The sequence below is a fragment of the Phyllostomus discolor genome, chromosome 1 (assembly GCF_004126475.2).
Source record: "Phyllostomus discolor isolate MPI-MPIP mPhyDis1 chromosome 1, mPhyDis1.pri.v3, whole genome shotgun sequence".
NCBI lineage: Eukaryota > Metazoa > Chordata > Mammalia > Chiroptera > Phyllostomidae > Phyllostomus > Phyllostomus discolor.
In genome coordinates, this window is record NC_040903.2 from 41428047 (window position 1) to 41454477 (window position 26431).

At 37.2% G+C, this 26431-nt stretch overlaps 1 protein-coding gene across 6 annotated transcripts in view; it reads right to left on the reverse strand.

The window, feature by feature from the left end:
* CENPC (centromere protein C) overlaps positions 1-26431 on the reverse strand; it is a 67533-nt gene that overhangs the window by 24224 nt on the left and 16878 nt on the right. For 2 of the 6 annotated variants that reach the window (XM_028506790.2, XM_036021225.1), the window contains exons 8-12: positions 21659-22266; positions 12036-12227; positions 4555-4846; positions 2874-3020; positions 970-1052 (exon numbers count right to left, since the gene is read on the reverse strand). In XM_028506790.2, coding sequence (XP_028362591.1) covers positions 970-1052; positions 2874-3020; positions 4555-4846; positions 12036-12227; positions 21659-22266 — 1322 coding nt within the window. The remainder of the gene's footprint in view (positions 1-969; positions 1053-2873; positions 3021-4554; positions 4847-12035; positions 12228-21658; positions 22267-26431) is intronic. The other 4 variants (XM_036021238.1, XM_036021227.1, XM_036021222.1 and 1 more) reach the window with 3 other exon arrangements.

Genomic DNA, 26431 nt, shown 5'->3' on the forward strand with positions numbered 1-26431 from the left:
AATGGCAATAACTTGAACAGATGACCAAGACTAATATCACCAGTAGGAGACGGGTCAACACTATGAGCCTCCTAACATGATGTGCAAAAAACACACCATCACTTCTGCAGATATTTCTACAGAATGCATGGACAGCATCTCGTCATGAGGAAATACCAGATAGACCCAGGTTGAAGGTCATGCTAAAGAATGAAAAGCCTGTACTTTCTCAAACAATGTAAAGGTCAGGAAAGTTAGAAAAAACTTAAGAAACTATTCCTTATTGAAGGAAATTGAAGGGACAGGAGAGAGAAATACAATGCACGATCCTAAACTAGATCCTGAACTGGAGAGAAAAAGAAACACTGAAAGAGCTGCTGGTGGAATATACATGGAGTCACTGAAGGAACACAGTAAGTCCTAACTTAATGTCATCAGCAAGGCCTTAGAAACTGTGACTTTAAGTGAAATAACATATAAAGAAACAAATTTTACCACAAGCCAATTAATATAAATAAGAGTTAAATTCCTATGGCATATTTCTGATCAGAAAAGTCAAATTCCCAAACTTCTAAATTAACATCCAAAACACTTCTAATATTAAACATTGATAAATGTGAGCTATACCTATTCAAAATAGAGAAAATAGTATAAAGAATCTGATATACCCATCACCAATACATGACTAATTTTGCTTCATTTATATACCATTATCAACTTAACATTTTTAAATACTGGAGTAGATATCTAAGTACCAATTACTTCATTATATCATACTTCAAAGAAAGTCTCATTCTCTGTCTTGTTTCCTTCCTTCTCTCACCTAGATATAAGGTCTCACAAATCTCTAAACATATAGTAAGGCTCTTAAAGAGTAAGTATTCAATACACATTTGCCATTGGTGTTAATTTAAATAAAACATAGCCCACCTAATTCCATATGCATGATCCTGTAAAAATAAAGACAGTAAAAAATATACAATAACTTACCTGAACTTTCCTGAACTTCCTCATCACCTATAGCTGAATTATTCTTTCCAGACATTAAGTAATTCTTGCGCCTGGAAGGCCCACTTAAGAAAAAAAAAAAGAAAAAAGAAAACCATAAAATTGGTGCTTTTATAATACATATATCTAATTATCTATTGGGTTGGCCAGAAAGTTCGTTTGCTTTTTTCCCATAACATGGCTCTATTAGTGTTTAATTGTCTTTGACTCATCTGAAACAATTTTGTACATGTATTGTGATAGCTGTCATATCAGCGTGCATTTAAAAAAAAAACATCAAAATTGGCGAATTTTTGTGTAGCCATTTTAATATTGAAGATAGAAGAATATACACAATATTTTCAGTACACTATGCTTTATTATTTCAATAAAGGTAAAAATGCAACTAAAACACAAAAAAGGACTTGTGCAGTATATGGAGAAAGGGCTGTGACCGAAAGAATGTGTTAAAAGTGGTTTACAAAGTTTCGTGCTGGAGATTTCTCGCTAGATGATGCTCGCTCCACAGTCGTGTAGACCAGTTGAAGTTGATAGTGATCAAATCAAGACATCAATTGAGAACGGTCAACATTATACCACATGGGAGACAGCCGACATACTCAAAATATCCAAATCAGTAACGTTATTGGTGAAAATGAAAAATGTGTCTTTTAATTTACAAAAAAACCAAAATGGATGTTTTGGCCCACTCAATACCCTAAAGGTCATTTCCCCCTAAAACTGCCAATGGTTTCTTATTTATAAAACCAACAGCGATGCTACAGATCATCAAGAATATACTTACTGGCTGCATAAAACAAAGAATCTACAATTTAATTCTGTAATTGACTGTCGAACATGATACTGAATTTTATAGCATTTTAAACTAACTCATGGGTCAGAGTTACAAATTTAAGTCATATCAAATAACACTGTTCAATAAAAATCAAATTATAAGAAATAAAATTATATATAAATCAGCTTAAAAAAAAAGAAACTACCACCAAAAAGTGGAATTTAACATATAGTCCAGAAATTGTTCAGAGATTATTTAGCTTATCTCAGCCTAGGTCCCTTTCTTCCTATTATAAACATATTAAAGGCCTAGTAGACATGATCCACCATATAATAAAGAAATCTTAGCCATTCTTTAAGTCTGAGAACCTGCTATAATTTACCATTCCTTCATTTATAAAAGGGGTATAGGACTTCAAATATTGTAAGAGTAGGTTAATCTGGTTTGCTCATTGAGTGTGCTTGCTTTAAAAATACAGAGCAAAGTAAGTTTATAGTTGTGAGTATGCAAATATAGTTTATTTTTGTTATGTATTAATTATTTTCCATACAAACAACTATAAAGCTACTTTTGTCCCACCCTGTATATCCACAAATTCTTAGATAATCCCATTTTCAAGAGGAAGGGCCTAATTGCCCTCTTCTTGAATGTGGTCTAGGCTTAGTGCTTTGTTTCAAATAGAATAAAGTGGAGATGACAGTGTACAACTTTGGAGACATTAAAAGGGACTATGACCTCCACTGCAGTCACACTTTCTTTTAGAGCACTTGCTTTGTGAGGAAGACGCTGCCATATTGAACAGCTATACAGAGAGGACCAAATTACAAGAAACTGGGGCCTTCACCTAATAGCCAGGTAAGGGTATCACTTGTAAGTAAATCCACCATTTCCAATCAAGTCTTCAGAGGACACAGATATCTTGAAAGTAACACCTCAAGATAATCCCTGAGTCAGAACTAGCCAGCTAAGCTTCTCCCAGGTTTCTGACCCACAGAAACTATGAAACAATAAATGTTTGCAAGCCATTATTAAGCTTTGAGGTAATTTGTTACATAGCAATGAGTAACTAACATAGTGAATAAATCCTATGATCCTTAGAACACATGCATACCTTCCTTCCAAAACTAAAGTCTCAGGCTCTCTAGAATCAGGGTCAGACTCTACTGGTGTCTTGCAAGGATGACCATTGCTCTGAGACTTTAGATGAACATTTTGTGCAGTCATAATACCATCCTCATCTTTTGAGCTTCCTGTAACTCTATAAAAATGACAAGTTTGTAATTATTTACATTTTTTCATATAATATTTCTTCCAGAAATAAACACAGGTATTTTTTTAAATAAGAATTCATTAAAAGCACCTAACAAGTCCTTAGCATATGATACGAGCACTCAAAATATGTTAACTATTATCATCTTAGGAGGAGAAGCATTATGATGTATTCCTAATTGTGAAAATCAAATTTTCAGGAGTTCTGGCCAAGACGGAAGCGTAGGTAAAAGTACTTCACTTCCTTGCACAACTAAAGAAGGATAACAACCAATTTAAAAACAATGAACAACAAGAAGCACCAAAAAATCAAACTGTATGGAACTCCAACAACCAAGGAGTTCAAGAAACATGCTTCCAGGCCAGCTGGAGGGACAAAGATGGACAGCCTAGTGGAGAAGACATGCAGCAAGGCAGTGGACTCCATAGATGAGGCAGGCCTGGCTGAACAGGAAACTAATGACTCAAAACCTCTAGCTGTAAAATACTGTGGGGGTTGCAATGGTGGGAGAAACTCCTAGTGTCACAGGAGAGTCCGTTGGACAGTGGGAGTGGAGCAAGAGAGCACTATTGTTCCTTCTCAGACCCCTCCCCCATAGATAGCGCCACAATGCAGCAAAGAAGGTTGCCCCACCTCAGAAAATAACTAAGGCTCCACCACTTTACAACATAACAGGTGCACTGAGAAAAAGAAATGTGGCCCTACTGAAAGAACAGATCAAAACTCCGGAAAAAGAGCTAAGCAATGAGGAGATAGACAACCTAACTGATGCAGAGTTAAAAACACTGGTAATCAGGATGCTCACAGAATTTACTGAGCTGTCACAAAATGAAGGAAGAAATGAAGGCTACACAAAATTAAATAAAGCAAAATACACAGGGAACCAACTGTAAAGGGAAGGAATTTGGGACTCAAATCAACGATTTGAGGAAGAAATAAACATCCAATTAGAACAGAATGTAGAAACAAGAATTCAAAAAAAACAAGGACAGGCTTAGGAACCTCTGGGACAACTTTAAGCTCTCCAACATCCAAATTATAGGGGTGTCAGAAAGGGAAGAACAAGAACAAGAAATTGAAAACTTATTTAAAAAAAATAATGGAAAACCTCCCCAATCTGGTAAAGGAAATAGATTTCCAGGAAGCCCAGAGAGTCCCAAAGAAGTTGGACCCAAAGAGGAACACACCAAGGCATATCATCATTGTTACCCAAGATTAAAGATACAGAGAATCCTGAAAGTGGCAAGGGAAAAGGAGAGAGTTACCTACAAAGGAGTTCCCATAACACTGTCAGCTGATTTCTCAAGAGACCTTGAAGGCAAGAAGGAGCTGGAAAGAAGTACTCAAAGTCATGAAAGGCAAGGACCTACATTCAAGATTACTCTCTCCAGCAAAGCTATCATTTAGAATGGAAGGGCAGATAAAGTGCTTCTCAGATGGGCAGATAAAATGCCTCTCTATAAATGATCAACTATAGACAAAACAGCAAAAATAATTATACTGTAAACATAACAAACATTACCCAGGATGATCAAGATGTTTCTTCTTATCCACGTCTGCCTCATCGCATTCCAAAAACTCATTCTGGGAAGAACCAGAAGTTTCATCATGGTCAATAATTCCTCTAGAAACTTTTGCATTTAAAATCTTCTGTGCTCTTGAGTGTCCTGAATTAGCTCTCTTTTGCCCTTTAAATGGAACAGGTTTTTTCCCAATATTCTTAGATGATTCATTTGTTTTTTCAGCAGGTTTTTGCTGACCGTTGTTATACATTGACAATTCATTTCTTACTGAAGAATTGCTATAAACAAGGCCTGAAAAAATCAATGATAACTTAAAGTTAGCATAACATTTATCCAGATGATGTGGCTTACTGAAGTACTAATATTACTTATATTTACATATAAACACACACACACACCCCAATCTCACAGAAATTTGTTTTCAAATTAAATTCATAAACCAGGCAATTCTTCCATTTTTTGATTCACGCAAAAAACTCTTTAAATTTATTACAAGCGGACTTCCAGCAAGATGGAGGAATAGGTGGACGCACCGTACCTCCTCGCACAACCAAGAACAGAACAACAATAATTTACAACAATGATTTGCAGTCATAATATCAGAACTGTCAGAGGATTTATCTAAATGGAAGTCGGACAGCCGAGAAGTTGAAGTAGACCCGTACATCCAGACTGGTAGGGGACGACTAGCCGAGCGGGCTCGGGGCTGGCGCGGGTCGCAGGGGCGCGTAGGTCGGGGGAAATTTGGCACAAAATCGGCGCGACAGCAATCCGGGGCCAGGAGCGCAGTGGTGCAGCAGTGATCCCTGAGTACGCAAGCAGCGGCTGGGGGAATCAGTGGGGCAGCGATTGTGGACCAGGGCAGAGCTCACGGCCCAGAAGCCCAGGGAAGTGTCTGGCTCCAGGAGTACGGAACGGTCGCCATTGATCCCTCCTGTCCCCGCTCCCGCCCCTGCCCCCACATATAACATCACAATCTAGCGACTGGGGCACCCAGCCCTGGTGAACACCTAAGGCTCCGCCCCCTACCATAACAAGAGAGACCAGACCGGAGAAAAAATAAATAAATAAATAAAATAATAGGAGAGACAGGGAAAGACAGAAGACATGTTTCCAGCAGAACAGATCAGTCCCCCAGGACTCATCCTTTTGAGTGACCAAGAAATAGCCAATCTATCAGATGCATAGTTCAAAACACTGGTGATCAGGAAGCTCACGGAACTGGTTGATTTTGGATGCAAATTACATGAAAAAATGCAGATTACCATAAAAGGGATGCAGGAAGATACACGGAGGAGAGCCAAGAGTGAAAGGAAGGAATCTGAGTCTCAAAACAACACAGTGGACCAGAAGGAAGATAGAATCAACCAAGCAGGAAAGCATGATGAAATAAGAATTCAAAAAATCGAAGAAAAGCTTAAGACCATCGAGGACACCTTTAAACGTTCCAACATCCGAATTATAGGGGTACCAGAAGGGGAAGACCAACAAGTGGAAAAGTTATTTGAACAAATAATAAAGGAGAACTTCCCCAAACTGGCAAAGGGAACAGTCTTCCAAGAAATCCAAGGAGCGCAGAGAGCCCCAAAGAAGTTGGACCCAAAAAGAAACACACCAAGGCACACCATAATTACTTTAGCCAAGGTAAAAACGAAGGAGAGAATCCTAGAAGCAGCAAGAGATAAGGGGACAGTCACCTACAAAGGAGTTCCCATCAGACTGTCAGCTGATTTTTCAAAAGAGACCTTACAGGCAAGAAGGGGCTGGAAAGAAATATTCCAAGTCATGAAAGACAAGGGCCTACATCCCAGATTGCTCTATCCAGCAAAGCTCTCATTTAGAATGGAAGAGAAGATAAAGTGCTTTTCAGATAAGGTCAAATTAAAGGAGTTCATCATCACCAAGCCCTTACTTTATGAAATGCTAAAGGGACTTATCTAAGAAAAGAAGATAAAGAAAAGACATGTATAGTAAAAGGACAGCAAACTCACAATTATTAACAACCACACCTAAAGCAAAACCAAAAGAAACTAAGCAAACAACTAGAACAGGAACAGAACCACAGAAATGGAGATCACATGGAGGGATAGCAACAGGGTAGTGGGAGGAGGAGAGAGGGGGAAAAGGTATAGAGAATAAGTAGCATAGAATGTAGGCTGAAAATAGATAGGGGGAGGGCAAGAATAGTACGGGAAAAGTAGAAGCTAAAGAACTCATAAGTATGACACATGGACATGGACTAAAGGGGGGAACGTGGGTGGGAGAAGGGGTACAGGGTGGAGGGGAGTGAAGGGGGAAATGGGACAACTGTAATAGCATAATCAATAAAATATATTAAAAAAAAATTTATTACAAGCTTCCAAAACTACCCTCTCTGGCTCTGCCCACTACTCGTCTAGCCACCCTTAAGATCCTGGTATTCCCCAAGGTTTCAGTTTCATCTTCTCACTCTCTGTACTTTCTTTGAGGGACCTATGTGCCCATAACTTCAATTACTATATACATGCTGGTATCTTTACCTACCTCTCTCCCCAAGTCTCCCCTTCTGGTTTTAGTTCCTATATTAATGAAAAGTACAACTATCTACCCTAAATCAGAAATCCTAGTCACCCAAGACTCCTGCCGCTATTCACGATCAATCCCTAAACACTCTCAGTTCTTTCTTAAAGCCTCTCAAATCAGCCTCACTCAAGCTCTCCTGCCTGTCAATAGCAGGGACTCTTATCATTTCTTACCTGGATTATTAAAACAGCCTCTTAACTAGTCTCCCTTTCTCTAGCCTTACTATTCTTTAGTCCATTCCTCACAATGCTTCAAGACATCCTTGGAAAACACAAGTTAGAATATTACAACCCTGCTTAAAATCTTTTAGTGATTATCTATAGCTTAAGGATTAAGTCCAAATATTTTCCATACTAACTTTTTTCTACATCCAGAGTACTTATTTCATTAACCACAATTTTCAACACTCCCCTCCAAACAAACAAAAAGCCAGCAATGGTGAACTTTTTTGCATGGTTTTTAAAGGGTGGTTCCTAAACCAGCAGGATCAGCACTACCTGGGAATTTGTTTGAAATGCAAATTCTTAGGCCTCCCCTTAAAGTACTAAATCAGAAATTCTCAGAGTAGGGCCCATAATTTGTGTTTTAACAATCTCTCCAGATAATTCTGATAAAATAATTTTTAAAAGGTCAAGCTCTCAGCTTCCAACCTCTGTACATGTTTGAAACATTCCATCCTTCTTCCTCACCTCATCCAATCACTTCAGTGACTCCTAGTTTATCCTTCTGGAAGCTTTCCCTAATTTCCAAGCCTAAATTAGGTAAATTCTTTCTCAACAATCTGATAATGTACTTATCTCTCCAGCAGACTGACAATTCCTTGAAACCAAGATTGGTCTTTTACCTACCTTTACATTCCCAATGCCTAAGACTACTGTCAAGACTGGTAAAAATAAGAGTAGTCTAAAGTGAAAAAATTATTTTTCCTCCAATTTTATTGAATTATAATTATATATAACATTGTTTAAGGTGCACAACATAACAATTTGTGAAATGATTACCAGAGAGTAGACCTTAGAAGTATCAATGTAAGGAAAAAAATTGTTAACTAAAGTGGAAAATTGAACAAGGTGCCCACTCTCAGTCACACAAATACCTGCTCCGATTCATTCTACCCTGAAACCAAGTGCCTCCTTAAATTTCCCATTCTAAGTTTCTCACTTGCCTCACCCTAGTCCTCGCACTGCCTAACACCATTCCTGCCTCACAGTGGGCACTCAATGTTTCTTGATAGGCAGCAAGGCCACATGTACACTACAGGCAGCCTGGTTGCTTGATTAGTGAAATAATCAAAGGACCAAGCGTCAGGACACCTCGGTTCTATTGTTTTCCACTTCTAGCACAAAAGTCTATGACCTTAAGGGTAAGTCATACTGCTTTTTCTGGGCTTAAGACTTAGTTTCCTCTTCAATCAGATAAAGAAGTTTAAACTATATGATCTATTCCTCTACTCTTTTGATCCCTGCTTGATCAGAAACCCAACATCTGTTTCAGGACAGTTATGTAAGTCTTTGTTGGTAAGTTTCAGAGTTCTAGAGCACTTACACAAGCTCTGTAAGATTTTTATCTACCCACATATGCACACACTCAGGTTTATCATAGTACAGTTTCAGGCAACCTGTAGCAGAAAGGTGAATTCTCCAAAGCAGTAACAGTGGTAGTTAACATTTTAATACTAATTATATGCCATTTAATCCTTATAACAACTTAATGAGGTATAAGTACTGTCAATCATAGGTTTCAGAGTGAGTGAGAAACTGAACAAGTAATCTACACAAAGTGGAAGAATCATAATTTGAACTCAGATAACTTCAAAATCCAAGGAAGGCTGCAGCAGAATATTTTTTGCTGCCATTAATCAAGGGCCCTGATGATTTAAAATTTCATAGCAACAAGGCCTCACAGAAGTAATGCCATATTTATACTAGTTTCTCCCTTATTGATCTAAATGCCCCACCATCAAGTTTCTGCATATGTAAATGTTACCTTGTCATGTACCAAACTTTATATGATCACATTCTTTAAAATAAAGTTTTTTTTTCCAAAACAAAAAATGTTTTATAACGTACAGAAAAAAGCTGGCATAGCAGGCATAAGAATCTTATTCTTAGGAAGGCCTGCTTGCAAAGTAAGCTCTTGGCTGACATGTTGGAACTTGAATTTCAGAAGAGTTCCCATCATTTCCTCATTGATTTGTATTGTTTAGTGGCCCTAAAATGCTTGTTCAAAACATATGGTTTATGAAAATACTTGCTTTCCTTCAGGAAGCCTAGAATTCTAGTACTCGCTAGGCAAAGGGTGCCTAGGTGACCACCCCCCAGAAAATCTTGGGTACTCAATCTCTAATTCCCTTCCCAATCTCTAATTAACAGCATTTCACACATCTGTCATAACTCACTGCTGGAGGAAATGTCTCCTGTACATGGGTATATCCTCTGAGAGAGGATTCTTGGAAGTTCAAACTGGATTTCCTTCTGACTTTGCCTAAGCACTCCTCTGCTGATTTTGCTTTGTATCCTTTCCCTGTAAGGAATCCTCAAAATTCCATTATTACCTTTTCCACTTCACTTTTACCTGACGTTCTTGCTTCCATTTCACTGAGAAAACAAATAAGGTCAGAAGAGTACATCTTCCCACCATCAACTCTACCAACCTACTTTCATTTGTCCCCATATACTCTGCCTATCCTCTTTTACGTGATATAGTGTCCTTGTTCCTGTCTAAGAATAACCTTGAGTGTGCACTAGATCACATCTCTACCTTGCCTACTTGAAGACTGTGATGCTGTGTTTATCCTCTACTTTTCTACAAGATCATTATAAATAAGTAGATAAGCTGGTTATCACTCATATATATATATATATAAAAGAAACTTCCCTTGACTCCACAGCTACTGTTTATTACCCTTTATCTAATTGTCTCTCCTTCCGTAACCTCCTACTCTCTCTTGAATCCCACGCCAATCAGGTTTTTGATCTCATCATTCCACAAAAACCCATTTAATCAAGGTGACCAACAACCTCCATGTTGCCAAAACCACTCTGTCGATTCTTAACTTTCATCTAATGCAAACTATGAGCAGTATTTAAAACAGTCCATCACTCAAACTTTTAATGATTCCATTACTTCACTTCCATAACCCTAAATTCTCCTTTTCCTTTAATCTCACTAATTGCCTCTTTTCAGTCTCATTTGATAGATCTTCCTTCCCCTTCCTGACTCCTAACACTGAAATCTCCCAGTACTTAATCCTTGGCTTTCTTTCTTTGCTAGATATAATATATTATCAGGTGATTTCAAGCAACCTCAAAGTTGTAAGTATCATCTATATATTAATAACTTCCTAATTATATGTCATCTAGATCCTTCCCCTTAACTTAGACTCATTTAGCAGGCTATCTCCTCAATATATCTACTTTGATATATAATTAATATATTACAACCTGAAATTTTTATATCCTTCCCAAATCTGCTTCTCTCACACCTTTCCTCATCTCCATATATAATAGAGCTCCATTCTTCTACTAGTTCAGGACAAAAACAACAACAACAACAAAATAACAACAAAAAACAAAACTGAATCATTGTAGATTCTTCCTTCTAACTCTAATCCTTCATATTTCCTATAAGTTACTTTCAAAAGATACAAATCCAACCACTTTTCATTTCTTCCTTCCTACAATCTAATGTCCACGCTTCTACTTTTGCACAGTCCTAGTTTCTTCTCTACATAGCAATAATAATAATAATTTTAAAAGAGGAGTCAGTCACTTCACTTTACTGCTTAAAATCTCCCAGTAGCTTCCAATACACTTCATCTAAACTTTATCATAGTCTGCCCCACTGACTCCATCTCCCCTAGCTCAGTCTTCTTTGCTCAAGAAGGCATATTCTTCTTGGCCTTCTTTACATTGTTCAAACATGCCAAGCATGCCCCATCAGCAACTATACAAATACTGTTCCCTTGGTCTGGAATGCTTCATCTTAAATTATTTTCATGGTTCCCTCTTTCACTTTTTTTCAAGTATGTGATCTGCAAGATTATAATGAACTCTCATCACTACCATTTAGGAAAGAGTATTCTGGTCTATCCTCTTATCCACCCCCATGCTGACCATCTATTTCCCATCTCTATTCTTGATCTGCTTTATTTCTCTTGATTACCCTATCAGTGGATGAATTACTATCTATATTATTGATTTTCCCAATACTAGAATGTAAGACCACAGAAAGCAAGAATTTTTTTGCTTTTTGCTTTGTTTGTCCATAGCTGTACCCTGTATCTAGAATACTATACATGTAAAATAAAGCTTCAATGAATATCTTTATGATTAACTGATTTAATATTTCCATTAATGAACTTTGTCAATAGATTTTCTCTGACCCTGACCAGTGTAGCTTAGTTGATTGGCCATCCTCCCACAAAGCAAAAGGTTTCTGGTTCAATTCCCAGTCAGAGTACATGCCTGAGTTGCTGGTTCAGTCCCCAGACAGGACTCATTTGAGAACCAACCAATCAATATTTCTCTCTCACATCAACATTTTTCTTCCTCTCTTTCTCCCTCACTTCCCCTCTCTCTAAAAATAAATAAATAAAATCTTTAAAAAAATATTTTCTCTGGAGAATCAGAGTATATACAACTCAACATAAAATCTCATACAGGCCCTGGCTGGCGTAGCTCAGTGGATTGAGTGCGGGCTGAGAACCAAAGTGTTGCAGGTTCAATTCTCAGTCAGGGCACATGCCTGGGTTGCAGGCCACAGCCCCCAGCAACCACACACTGTTTCTCTCTCTCTCTCTCTCTTTCTCCCTCCCTTCCCTCTCTAAAAAATAAATAAAATCTTAAAAAAAAAAAACCTCATAGAGAATAATTTTGGGGAGCTCCCTATGAACATAATTTAAATAAAAAATACTTACTCTGCTCTGATTTTACCATCCACCAACTAGATGGACGCCTGGAAATTCTATTACTTCTTGTGACAGTCGAAGTCACTTCTTCAGGTATAAGATTGTTCTTCTTTGACCCACTTGAAAAATCCTTCTTTTCACATTCCCTATTTTTTCTCCGATTTGCTGTATGAGAAACATTTGCGTGACTTTTCTTACTTTCTAAATTAAAGAAAACCATAAAAACAATTAATAATCTATTGAACCAAACTGTTTTCAGAACAGAACAGATTTTTTTTTTGTTTAAAAATTTTCAATTTTAGAAACTTCTCAAATTTATCCTGTGGCCTTCTTTTCATTTTGCCATAGGATCTCTAACTTTCTGTCAGTTAAATGCAAACTTTTCACACTGCTTGATAACTAACATATACTCCTGAAACAAAAAAATAAGTATATTCAGAAAAGGAAAAATACAAGATATGGTTCCTTCCCACTGCTTACCAATGTCCTACCTAAAAAAAAGTAACTACTGCTTTTCCATTTTGAAATAATTCATGATTTCTATCAATTAATTTTTTGAAAGAGAAGATTTAAAATGAATTTTCAATAAATATATCTTTCATATACTAAAGAAGGACTATGAACAGAGTTTAAAAAGACAAAATAGAATGAAAAGAAATAATATGGCAAGCTATAGAGATAAATGAAAACATTTGACATCAATAGTAATTTCATTTTACTACAAAGGCAACTGAGTAAAAAAAATCTAACAGAAGGAACAAATAATTCTAGCTTTATTTTTGTGACAACCAAGAAGACGGGGAAATCAGAGAAATACAGGCTAATTTAATATAAATATTGCCCCTGATATAGGCAAACCACCAAAATGCATTTAAAAATAGAGAATTTCAGTTTTTTCAGAAGTAGGTTTAAAACATTAGATGTTAGTTGACAAAATGGATAGTTTTCTTGACCATCAAATTAATTACAAAACCAGCATTTATTAAGCAAATCAGACAAAGATTACTATAGAGCCCACAGAAGGAATTAAAATCTTATCAAGTAATAAAACACATAGAGTAAGTGAACTTCATAAAGGTATATAAGATCAATAGAGCAGGCATTGCATATAACCACATAAGTAGTTATTACATGATATAGAATAAAAAGAAAAGAACTGGAGAGCATTATGCTAAGTGAAGTAAGCCAGGCATTGAAAAAGAAATACCATATGATCTCACCTATAAGTGGAAACTAATCAACAAAACAAACAAGCAAGCAAAATATAACCAGAGACATTGAAATAAAGAACAAATTTGACAGTAACTAGAGGGGAGCAGAGGGAGATAATGAGGGAAAGAAGGGAAAGGGTTGTTAAGAAACATGTATAAAGGACCCACGGACAAAGCCAAAGGTGGGTAGGATTGAGGGTGGGAGTGAGTAGGGTAGGGGAAAATGGTGGCAGGAAAATGGAGACAAACTGTATTCGAACAATAATAAAAATGATAAAAAATAAAAAATAAAGGGGATATATGGTAATGGAAAAATATAATAAAAATAAACTATTAAAAATAAAAAATGGGCAAAATTAAAAAAATAATAGGAGTTGAAATCTAAAAAATAGAAGACCAGTGTGATTTCCTACCACTAAAAAGGAAAATTTGGAGAAATAAACAGAGATGATATCTAATACAAAGGGACATTCTTCTCAAGGATTGAATGTAAAGAAAGTGCAAAAAACCAAACTACTAAACTTGGGGAATATGGAAAGTCACAAAAATTCATAAGTGAAATGATGAAAAGTAATCAATAAAGACAGAAGATAGGACTAATCAAACTAGGAAATAGGAAGGTGAACCAGAATATTACAGTATCAGAAATTAGCTAGTATTCAGTTAGGCTAGAATGAAAACTGTGTCTTAGCCATCCTTATTATGTACAGCATATAACAGTGTGTTTGGCACATAGTGTCTCAATAAATAAGCCATTAAATAATGAATTCAGACTGAAGCCAGTGTTTCACTAGGCAAACATTTCACTGGGCAATGAAATTGGCAGTAGTGTTATACAGCATGAGCTTTCTAAGATACTCATCTAAATTTTTGATATTCAAGGTATGGTTACAAACCATCTATACCAGAATCACCTGGGAGACATTATTTAGAAATACAGAACTTTGGGTCCATCCCAGACCTACTAAATCAGTTTATTAATCAATATTTTAATAAGATCTACAGGGGAATTCAAATGCACATCCAGGTTTGAAAGCACTATTCTAAGAGATTCAGTCATTCTCCCTGTTAAACTTAATTAGGGAGTAGAGAAATGGAGGAGAAAATGAGCCAAATTATGTCAAGGTCCCTTATGCAACATCACTCTGATTCTATTTTTATAAGTTATAGAATTTGACAGTTCTTTGAATTTTAGATAAAGACTATGACTCAACTCATAAAAGTAGTAAAAGAAAAATACTAGCCTGATACTGAACAACTCACAAAAAGTTTATGAAAAAGGAGAGAATCTACTTTACCGATATTGTGCATGATAATAGTATCAACCAGTACTCTGAAAGTGATGACAATGGGAGATACTGGAAGAGTCACCACATACAGTGGAAAAATTTGGCAGTAAAGATCTTTCAGGGAGTGGAAGTAGACAATAATAAAGGGTTAATTTATGAAACACTAAGCAAAGATAACAGAACTATCAACATGGTTTGCACTGATTTGTAGTTTAAGAAATTATCTGTACAATTGCAAGAATCCTCATTGATGAACCTCATTTTCCTGCACGTGATTTCTCTACCCTCATCTTTCTTTTCCAACTCCTTTTTTTCTATTTCCCTTCTATTTTTCCCTTCCCTTATTCTTGTCAAAGTATCCTCAGAAACTGTTCTAACAAATGAAAGGTGCTTGTGATGACAGAAAATATTGCCGATGTTCATGAAACAACTTAAAAAGAAAAAAAGTCAGTATAAACAATGATTGAGGAGAAAAGAATCTGAGGGGAAAAGGCTATCATTAAAGACTTATTTGGATAAAACTTCAACTTCCAGTCAAAATGGCAGCATAGGCAGACATGGCTCACCTCTTTGCACAACCACATCAGAATTACAACTAAAATATAGAACAATCACTCAGAGCCATCACAAATCAAGGTGAATGGAAAAGTCTGACAACTATGGAATTAAAGAAACCACATCCATCCAGACTGGTAGGAGGGGCGTAGACGTAGAATGGGCTGGTCCCTCAACCACTTGTGATGGATAAAAATTCAGGAAAGATATCTCAGGAGCAGAGTCCCAGCCCTATACCAGATGCCTCGGCCCAGGGCTCCAGTGCTAAGAAGATAGATCCCCACAACTTCTGGCTGCAAAAACCAGTGGGGATTGAGTCAGTGGAAGAAACTGGTAAAGCTCCAAGCAGTTCCTCTTAAAGAACCCACGCACAGATTTATACTCACTCCCTCTGAGCTCCAGCACTAAGGTAGCAGCTTGAAAGGCACCAGTGGTATACAGGGAGAAACTGAAGTGTCTGGCATTAAGGAAAAGAGAGGACATTGTCCCCTTTCTAAACCATCCTCCCACAAGCCAGAAAGTTCCATCAACCTGGCTAACACTGTTTGACCTGCCTTCGAGATACCCAGAGGCTCTACCCGACCCAACTTATAGGCCCACCCAAGCTGTTTTTCCATATGAATGATGGTTTTGGCTCATGCTTCACAACTTCCTAAATTGTCTCAAACAAGCAACAGCTGGCCTCAGTGAACCCCAGGCCTGGCACTAGCAGTAGCCAGCCTACATTCACAGTTCAGCTTTGCCTGGGGCCTCCAAGCCCAACACAAATAACAACCATCTCAGATTGCTTTGTAACTCAGGCAGGGTAGCTCCCAGCAAAACACAGATGAGAGCTGATCTTGGCCTGCATCACCAGGGAAACCCCAGGACCAGTGCACCTAATGGACAACTACAGATTACATCGGCGCACCACCACCCTGATCCTGCACAAATGATCCTCCACAGAGGGCAAAGGTTGGCAGTAAGTGGTCACAGTCAGTCCTTGCAGCTGACTGGCCCAGGTAAATCCCTCCCATTGACCTGCCAACAGCAATCAAGGCTACTACATTAGGCTACACTACCAAGACAGTGGAGTCAAAGCAGTCCACCTAATACAGAGAAACAAACACAGGGAGGCTGCCAAAATAAGGATACAAAGAAACGTGGTTCAGATGAAGGAACAGATCAAAACTCCAGAAAAAGAGCTACACAAAACAGAGATAAGCAATCTAGCAGATGTAGAGTTCAAAATACCAGTTATGAGGATCCCTAAGAAACTTAGGACCTGAACAACATAAAAAAGATCCAGTCAAAAATGAAGGATACACTATTGAAATAAAGAACAATTTACAGGGAAATAACAGTAGAGTGGAATAAGCCAAGAATCAAATCAATGATTTGGAACATAAGGAAGCAAAAAACAACCAATCAGAACAAGAAAGAAAGAAGGATCCAAAGAAATGAGGACAGTATAAGCAGCCTCTGAGACAACTTCAAGAGGTTCAACATTCACATCATAGGGGTGCCAGAAGGAGAGGAGAAAGAGCAAAAAAACAGCAAATCTATTTGAAAAAAATGAAGGAAAGCTTCCCTAATATGGTGAAGGATATAGACACGCTAGTCCAGGAAGCACCAAGAGTCCCAAACAAGATGGATACAAAGAGGCCTACTCCAAGACACATCATAATTAAAATGTGAAAGGTTAAAGATAAAGAGAGAATCTTATAAGCAGCAAGAGGAAAGACGTTAGTTACTAAAGGGGAGTTCCCATAAGACTGTCATCTGATTTCTCAAAAGAAACTCTGCAGGCTAGAAGGGACTGGCAAGAAATATTCCAAGTCACAAGAAGCAGGGACCTACAGCCAAGATTTCTCTCCCCAGCAAAGATATCATTTAGAATAGAAGGGCAGATAAAGTGCTTCCCAGACAAGAAAAATTTAAAGGAGTTCATCATCACCAAGCCCTTTATTATATGAAATGTTAAAGGGCCTTATTTAAGAAAAAGAAGATCAAAACTACGAACAATAAAATGGCAAAAAAAATACATATGTACAAACAATTAAATCTAAAAAAAATAAGCAAACAAGAACAGAGACAGAATCATGGACACTTGGAGATTGTTTTGATGGTTGCCAGATGGGAGTGGGGCATAGGGAAATGGGTGAAGAGGGTAGGGGATTAAGAAGTACCAACAGGTAGTTACAGAATAGTAATGTGGATGTAAAGTACAGTATAGTAAATGTAGTAGCCAAAGACCTTATGACCCATGGACATGAAAAATGGTGGTGGGGGTGGGTGGATTGACTGAGGGACTGGGGAGTGCTCGGTGGAGAGTGGCAAAGGGGGAGAAATCAGGACAACTGTAATAGCATAATCAATAAAGTGTAGTATTAAAAAAAGATGGATTTCAACAATGATACAGAAAAAGAATATACAAAGTCAAAAACAAACCACTTTACGGTATCATTTCAGAAACTAGTTCAAGATCGAGAAAGACTGAAAAGTGAAAGACAAAGTATTTAGAAAACTAATAAACAAGAGCACATACAGAAATACAACTGATATATGAACAGTTGATAATGTGAAGAGAGTTAACTTAAAACTGAGGGGACATGTCATACATAAGGGACTTGTGGCCTGACTGGTATGGCTCAGTTGTTTGAGCATCATTCCACAACGGAAAGGTCAGTGGTTCTATTCCCAGGACATCGATGTTTCTTTCTCCCATCCCGGACTGAATCTGCCTGGCTTGCAGATTCAGTCCGGGATGTGGTACTTTCAAGAAGCAACTGATAAAATATTTTTAAAAAGTGAAAAGAAGTGACTTGTAAGTGATAAATTTTTACTACTGTAGAATATTTTACATATTTACGTGTAAAGAAGTAGGATTCTGAAAGTGAGTCATATTTTAATAAACACAGCAAAATTATTCATCCAATAGATAATACTTCTTTCACTGATGACTGTATATTCCAATGACCTACAGACATGATAGCTGCTAAGTTTAAGATCTGGGGGATATTTTAAAAATGGGAGAAATATAATTCTTTTTCTCGTAGAACTGTCACTTTAGACTCTAGAAGAAAATACAGAAATTCATTAACTAATTATGTTTGATAAAATAAAGAGGGTGCCCTGGATGGTGTGGCTCAGTTGGGTGGAGCATCGTCCTGTAACCAAAAGGTTGCAGGTTCAGTTCCTACTCAGGGTACATGCCTAGACTGCAGGTTCCCTGGTCCAGGCACATGCAATCCCCAGTCAGAGCACACACAGGAGTTAGCCAATTGATACTTCTCTCTTGGATCAATGTCTCTCTCTCCCTTCCTCTTTTTCTAAAAGCAATTAAGAAAATGTCCTTGAGTGAGGATTAAAATAATAATTATAAAAATATATTAAGTAATAAAAAGTGTTGCTTGAAGTATATACAGGAATATATCAGGATGAGGTAATAATCGAGTGAAGTGATACTTAACCTGAGTACAAAGGAAGCGAGTACATTTAGAAAAAAATTTCTAGGCAAAAGGAACAACATATTAAAAGGCCCATAGTTGAGAAAGTGGTCTGTTAAGGGAACTGAGAGAAATTCATTATAGAGTAACCCAGGAGATGAATCTTAAAGAGGTAGAGAGCAGCCAGTGTGTATAAACTGCTACAACAATCTGGAAATAAATTACTGGTAACTCTAGCTTAGCTAAGGGGATGAGCAGGAGGAGTGAAGTGACAGATGTAAAAACTACTTAGGAGGAAGTCAAAGACTTACTGACTTCCTATGGACTGCTAGGTAAAGGAAAGAGTTAAAGATAATCTGGTTTCTTTCTTGAGCTGGTAGACTTATTATGGTTCCATTTATGAAGACATGAAAACTAGAGAAGAAGCAAGTCTGGAGAAATTTAGTTTCTAATAATCAGTCTGAGAAGCCTGTGAGACATCAAAAGTGGAAAAGTCAACTGGTTCAATGCAAGTCATCAGTTTAAGCATTACCAATTTGTCAAGTGCCTTTTGAATTAAAGACAAATTATCTTCAGAATAAAAATATCTTTGAAATTAAATTATCTTCATATTATTTGTCTTTGAAAAGAAGCATGGTTGGCTGAATAATGGCCTCCCAAAGATATACTAATCCTAATCCATAAAATCTGTGAAAATGCAACTTTACATGGCAACAGACTTTGCAAATATGACTAAGGTTATAAACCTTAAATTATCCAGGTTGACCCAATTTCATTACATGTGTCCTTAAAAGTAGTGGTCAGTGAAAGAGATAGGATAATGGAAAAAGAAGCAATTGAAATTTGAAATGTGAGAAGGCTAGCATTGCTGGTTTTGAAGATGCAATAGGGAAGCCATGATTGAAGGAACATAGGTGACCTCAAGAGGCTAAAAAAGGCAGAGTCTCTCCCAGCACCATCCAAAAGTAATCAAGCCAACACCTTGGCTTTAGCCCAGTGAAATCCATTTCAAACTTCTGACCCACAGAATTTTAAAACAAAAAAATGTGTGTTATTTTAAGCTATTAAGTATGCAGTAATTTGTTATGAAAGCAATAGAAAATTAATACATTGGTATGGTAATTAATGTATCCCCTAACCAATCTAGATAAAAATTTAATATATATGAAAATTAATGTGCAAAACATAGAACATACTCAATAAATGTTTAACATTAATAATTAAAGAAAGTATCCACCCAGTATACTTTCCTGATATGTTTCTTCCTAAGAAATTATGGATAAATCAAAAATTTGAAGTTCCAAATTTTGTGAATTCATATTCTACTTAAGGGACTAGTAAGAAAAAAACTTTCTTGTAATGTAACCATCCTCCTCAATTTAGTCAGATTGTTTATGTTATATTTTCTTTAAATGGTCAGCTGCTAATCAGAAACTGAAAGCAAAAAACTGACAAGAATTCCAATAAACACATGGCACATATATAACATTTACAAAAGAGGCCCACAAAATAGAAGCAGTTGCTTTTTTCCATTTTAAGCAGAATTTTTCAAGTACACCTAGGCAAACACAGACAAAATTGAAATCTGACAACTATTATTTCTGGATATGAATCTGTGTTATAGAATATACAAAAAGAAAGCTGAAATAATGAGTAATTAAATAATAACTATGTGAAATTAGAATTTGTTTTTGTAAAAACTAGCTTAAATATTGTGCCTTAAGATGATCTTTCTCCCCTCTAAATCAGCAATATAGTATAGACATCTAGAATGTTCAGGCACCTACACAGTTCTAGTCAAGAGAGTTTTCTGGTTGGCTAATAGTTTTTCCAATTTGAGCATCAAAAACATTTTCACTTATTTTAAGACTTCGTGATAGAGCTAAAAAAAAATATGGGTTCTAGAATGAGACAGATCATGGGCCAGTATTTTTTAACCTCCTTTGAATGTTATCTCCTACCTTACAGAATTGTCAAGAAGGATTAAATTATATTACACACATATAAAGTATCTAATACATTTGATAAGTGCTTTCTATTCCTAACTATTCTGTATAAAATTCTTTCTATAAGAATAACTACCTTTTCTCTCTATTACTTAAACAGTGGAACAAGGAACATAAAATTGATCTATTCTTCATGACAGTGTCACATTACAAACCTCAATTACTATACCATACTGACATAAGGAGGGCAGCCATACTCCAGGTTTATCTAGGACAACCCTAGTTTATGTTTACTGTCCTTGACATCCTCTCTCAAACTCAAGTGTCCCAATTTGGATAATAAATGATATAGTGGCCCAAAGATCTATTGGGATATTAGATGATTGTTCTTGGTGCTTCTATTATCATCCTGTGAATGTATGTTATCTGTTAGTGTAGAGAACCCACCAGACTGATCTTTTTTCATGGTGAAAATTGTCTTAGTAATCTTTGTTATTTCAGTTTTAATACCTTGTTTAGCATTTAATGTCTGTTAGGTAAACAAGTAAATGATGGAATAGAAGAGTATGAATTTCTATCCTGTAAGAAATAGCCCTACACCATCCTGGGGTTTTGGTTTTTTTTTTTTCTTTATCCTCACCTGAGGACATTTTTTCATTGCTTCTTTTTTAGAAAGAGGAATGGAGAGAGGAAGGGAAAGGGAGAAACAGTGATGTGAGAGAGAAGCATTGATTGGTTGTCCCCCACACGTGCCCACACTAGGGACTGAACCAGCAACCTAGGCATGTGTCACGACAGGAATCAAACCTGCAACCTTTCTGTTATGCTGGGATGACACTCGAACCAGCTGAGCCACACCAGCCAGGGCCATCCTGGGTTCCCCACCCCACAATTTATACTTAAATAAACCTCAGGAATATATGCTTCCTTATTTGAGTTCTTGTTACTACCTGGTTTACTCACCTTTCTCTCTCACTTCTCCCTTTATATATGCTTATCATGTTAAAAGTTACACAAAAATCAAGCAACTTGGAATTGCATTGCATGTAATATAAAGAGATTCTAGAAAAAGCCTACAGGATTTTGAGACTCTTTATAGATTTGTCTTTCTCTGCCTACTTCCCAAAGCTAAATAGGAATATTAAAAAAAATATATAAAGTAGTAGAATAATGTTAGCAGTTATATTTAATATAAACACTTACCCACAGGTGGCATCTGTTTTTTGGAAATACGAACATTTCTCTCCTCTTCACATGCTTTCATACTTCTCTCTGAATTTCTCCGTGACTTGCCTCGAGCAATATGTGACATATTTGTATTTTTATCTTTAGCTTGTTCCATATCAACCTGTCCTTCAAATACAGTGGCCTTAACTTTTCTTTTCTGTTTTTGTTTTATAGTCCTTTTGTTTGCAGATGATTTTTTTGCATTCTTAGAACATATTCCATTTTTTGTAGATCTACAATTATTTTCCATTTCATCTGACAAAATACAATTCCTACCCAGTTTTCTTTGTTCAGAGGGCTGAGAGTTCTCTACTGGGTGACCTTTACCAGAATGTTCGTCATTTGTCAAAGTCACAGGTGTTACACTGTGATGTTTTTCTCTTGACTTCTTACTTTGAAGGAGCGCAGTGCTCTCAGTACGGGATACTGTACATTGTTTTGGAGGAACAGCCTTTCTTGGTATAGTAATCCAAGACCGGCTGGCAAAATTATCTGATTCATCAATTATAAATTCATCCTCTACATTCATATCATTTGCAGGAGATGACTGAGGTGGAGCAGTTGCTATATACTTAACAACAGGACTGAAAAAAAATATATGTTACAATAAATAATAGCTCAAAAAATAAAGGTTTTACTTTTGCTTAGTGAAGAAAATAATCTATATAGTAAATAAAATCTACTATCTTTTTAAAAAAGATTTTATTTATTTTTAGAGAGAGGGGAAGGGAGGAAGAAAGAGAGGGAGAGAAACAATAACATGTGGTTGCCTCTCTGACCCAGCCTAAACCCAGGCATGTGCCCTGACTGGGAATCGAACCAGCAACCCTTTGTTCTCAGGCTGGCACTCAATCCACTGAGCCAAACCAGCCAGGGCAAAATCTATTATCTTTTAAACAGAAATTCAGGTCTCCTCGATTTTCCCTTACCCTTAAAAGGACTTCCTTCCTTTTATATGTCTATAATCTGATCACAATCATTTATAATACTAATGGGGTCACAGAAATTTAGAGCTGGAAGAAAGCCTAAAATCAACTAATTTGATGACCTCACCCAGTGTTTATTTATTAAAAATTTGAAACCCAGCCCTGGCTGGATGGTTCAGTTGGTTGAATATGGGCCAGTGCACTAAAAAGTTTGTGGGTTTGATCTCCAGCCAAGGTGTACAGGTTGCAATTTTGATCCCTGGTCAGCATGCATAAGAGAGGCAGGCAACCTTTCAAAGTTTCTTTCTCTCTCTTTCTCCCCCTCCTTTCTCTCTCCCTAAAAATCAGTCAACATATCTGACACAGGAGATAGCATAGGAAGAACTCTGAGACTGTGTGGCTGTTGCTAGCCAGAGGCTACCAGTCAGCAGCTATCAGCTATCGTCCTGGTTGCCAGGTAATGCCTTTTAGCACTTAGCAGCTAGGAATGAGCATCCAGAGGGTAAATAAAGGCAGGGCCCTTACCATTGCAATCTAACAAAGAACTTAATACAGAAGGCTAAAAGCCAAGGAAGACATGTCTGACCCGTTTACCCAGTAGTCCTGAGCCTGATTCAATAAGGCTGCCAGGCATTCTGAACAACAAGCAAAAATGATAGTGCAGAAGTGGGGTGGAGCCCTTGAATGCCTGTGTGTATCATATCCACTAGCTGGGAAAAGGAAAACCTTGAGGCTGTGTATTCATTCCAAGGCCTAGAAGGGGGAAGAAGGAAGGGGTCTATAGTGTCCAAAAAAAAAAAGTCCATAAAACTTGGGTTAGCTGCCTGTCTCCAGTCATGTATGCAAAATGAACAAATAGAGTCTGGAGTAAGATAGGGATTTGGGCTAACAGACCCCCACACATACCTGTTTGGGTAGCCATGTCTCCCTGGGAAAGCTGGCACCACCTTTACCAGTCAATCACTATGTAACTCCCTCACCCCCATCCTGCCAACTATGTAAGTCCTCAGAACAAAGGTCTCTCTCTCCGTGTGTCTGTCTCTCTGTTTCTCTCTCTGTCTCTCTTTCTGCCTCTTGGCCCTTCTGCCACACAGGCGGCCCGTGGCCAGTCAGCCTCTGGCCCAGGGGACCTCTGGTTACTTGTACTATAGGCACTCTGTTTTTTGGCCAACCGGCTTCTGGCCACCCTTGCTTTTCCTTTTATACCAGAACTTAGCACTAATAAACTTTGCCTGGATGCTAACTGGCTTGCTGACCTGTAATTCTTTAATATGTCAGCAAGAAGAACCAGGTTTCTTCCAGTAACATATTCTTGAGTGTGGAAAAATAAAAAGCTGAAACTCAAAGATGTATAACTATAGTCCACATACATTGAATGACAGTCCAAAAATGCATGCTATTATTACATATAGTGCTATACTAAATTATATGTTTGTACACATGTCTCTTTAGATTTCTTCTCATATAAACTGGGTTTCCAGACCCAATTCCAACGTGGTGTAGGGGTTCCTCCCATACCAACAATTTTTCAGATACCACCAGTAATATACCTGAGAATTCAACTCAATTCTGACACTATCTACCCAGAGACAGCATCAGATGGCACAGGTTAAGGGTTCAGTCCTACAAGACTACCCCTATACATCCACATACTTTTCAGGTGTCAGCCACAGCCCATACCACCTACGCTTCTGACAGAGGAACCATACACGGAAGTTTCTTAACAACCCCCTCCGAGTCAGAATGCCAACTGCAAGTCCAGATTGCTACCTGTACTTCTGACCAACTAGCTATAAATGAAAGGTTCCCACAACCCCCTCATTGGATTTGATTAATTTGAACCACTCATAGAACTCAGAAAAACATGTTACAAGATCACTAGTTTATTGCAAAAGGATGTCACTGAGGAATAGCCAAATAAAAGAAATGCATAGGGCAAGGTATATGGGAAGGCACTCCGGGCTCATTGCATCTCCAAGTGTTCACCAACCAGGAAGCTCTTGGAACTCATCCTCGTGGGTTTTTAATGGAGGTTTCTTTACATAGTTGTAACTGATTAAATCATTGGTCATTGGGAATTGACTCAACCTCCCCTCCTTGGAGGTGAGAGGTAGGGCTGAAAATTTCAACACTAATCACAAAGTAGTTTCCATTGGCAACTAGCCCCCACTCTTATCAATGCTTTCCAAAAGTTACCATATTAACAAAACAAAAGACTTGTTTTCACTATCAATACTTAGAAAATTCCAAGAATTCAGGACATTGTGAACCATGAATTGTGGCCAAGGACCAAATATATATATAAAATATATTTTAGTCATCTAAATGACCAAATACTTATTTCTTATAAATCACAATATTGCAACATCCAAAGAAAGATTATTGCTGAGTCATCTTCAAGTCTAATATCTAAGAAAATACTAGTAAATTATATTGTGTAAAAAAATCATTCCAGTTATGAATAATTCACACACATTTTCATGTATGTCTCAGTATGTAATCATGGTATAGAAATAAATGGAATATATCTAAACATGTAAGTGCATTGGAATTAAACAGCACCTCTTCCAATTAGTTGGGAAGCTTTTCAGAGAAAAAACAAATTGTTCAAAGGATCGTGCCCCTCCAAAATTCATAAATTAACACCTAAAATGTGATAGTATTTGAAGATGAATAGGTCATCTAGTTGGAATAATCATGAATGGAATAGTGTCCTTATAAAAGAGGACCAAGAAAGTCCCCTTGCCACTTCCTACCATGTGTGAGGTTATAGCAAGAAGATAGCCATCTATCAACCAGAAAGCAAACCTCACCAGATACTCAATCTACTGGAGCCTTGATCTTGGACTTCTCAGCCTCCAGAACTATGAGAAATAAATTTCTGTTGTTTATAAGCCATGGTCTATGGTAGTCTGTTATAGCAGCTCAAATACACAGACTAAGACAACACTAGAGAAAAATGATTTCTGGCTAGATGAAAAAATCAAAAAAATTTTGTGGCATTTGAGTTGGATCTTGAAGGATGGACAAGTTATGGTCATGAGGAAATGTAAGAAAGACAATTGGAAGCAAGAGCATGAACAAAAGCAATGAAGCAAGAAAGCACTAAGAATAGTGAGCAGTTACATCTGACTGCAGCAATTAAGCATAAAATCAACTTTACTCACTAGTTCATTAAAAAGAACATTAAAAAATAATTTTTTTGGACATAGGTATAATTAGCCCATAAGTATACCATATTTGTATCAGATGGTGGGGACAACATTCATAAATAGGGTAAAAGGTTCCAGAGAGAGAAAGAGACAGACACAGAGATCTCAACTGCAGAACAGAGACTGAACAAAAGAGGCATTCATTCATGCATTCATTCGTTCATTATGTTTTTATAAAACTGTCCTAACATATCACAGAAAATACAAAAAAAACTCCAAACTCCTGGAAAGAACAGCTTATGTCTTAATCTACTAAGAAAGAAACACATGAAATAGCTAAACTATAATGCAAGGCATGAAACTATTTGAAAAACATTAGAGGTGGCACTTGGAAAAAAACTAGAAGTCTAGCATGAACCTTAAAAGAAAACTGAGACTGGCATATGACAAGGGAAAAAGGTGTGCCAAAGCAAGGACAACTGCAAATATATATGACCAAGTTGGTAGAAACAGTTAAATAGTCAGGGTAAAGGCCTTTAATACCAGCTAACAAATCTGAAGTTTACTCTATAGACCACCATACAGAACACCCTCAGGTTCTGGCCCTAGCTGCCTTTATATCTAGTTAACTCTAATGTACAGCCACAGGTAAGAATCACTGTTTTGAAGCT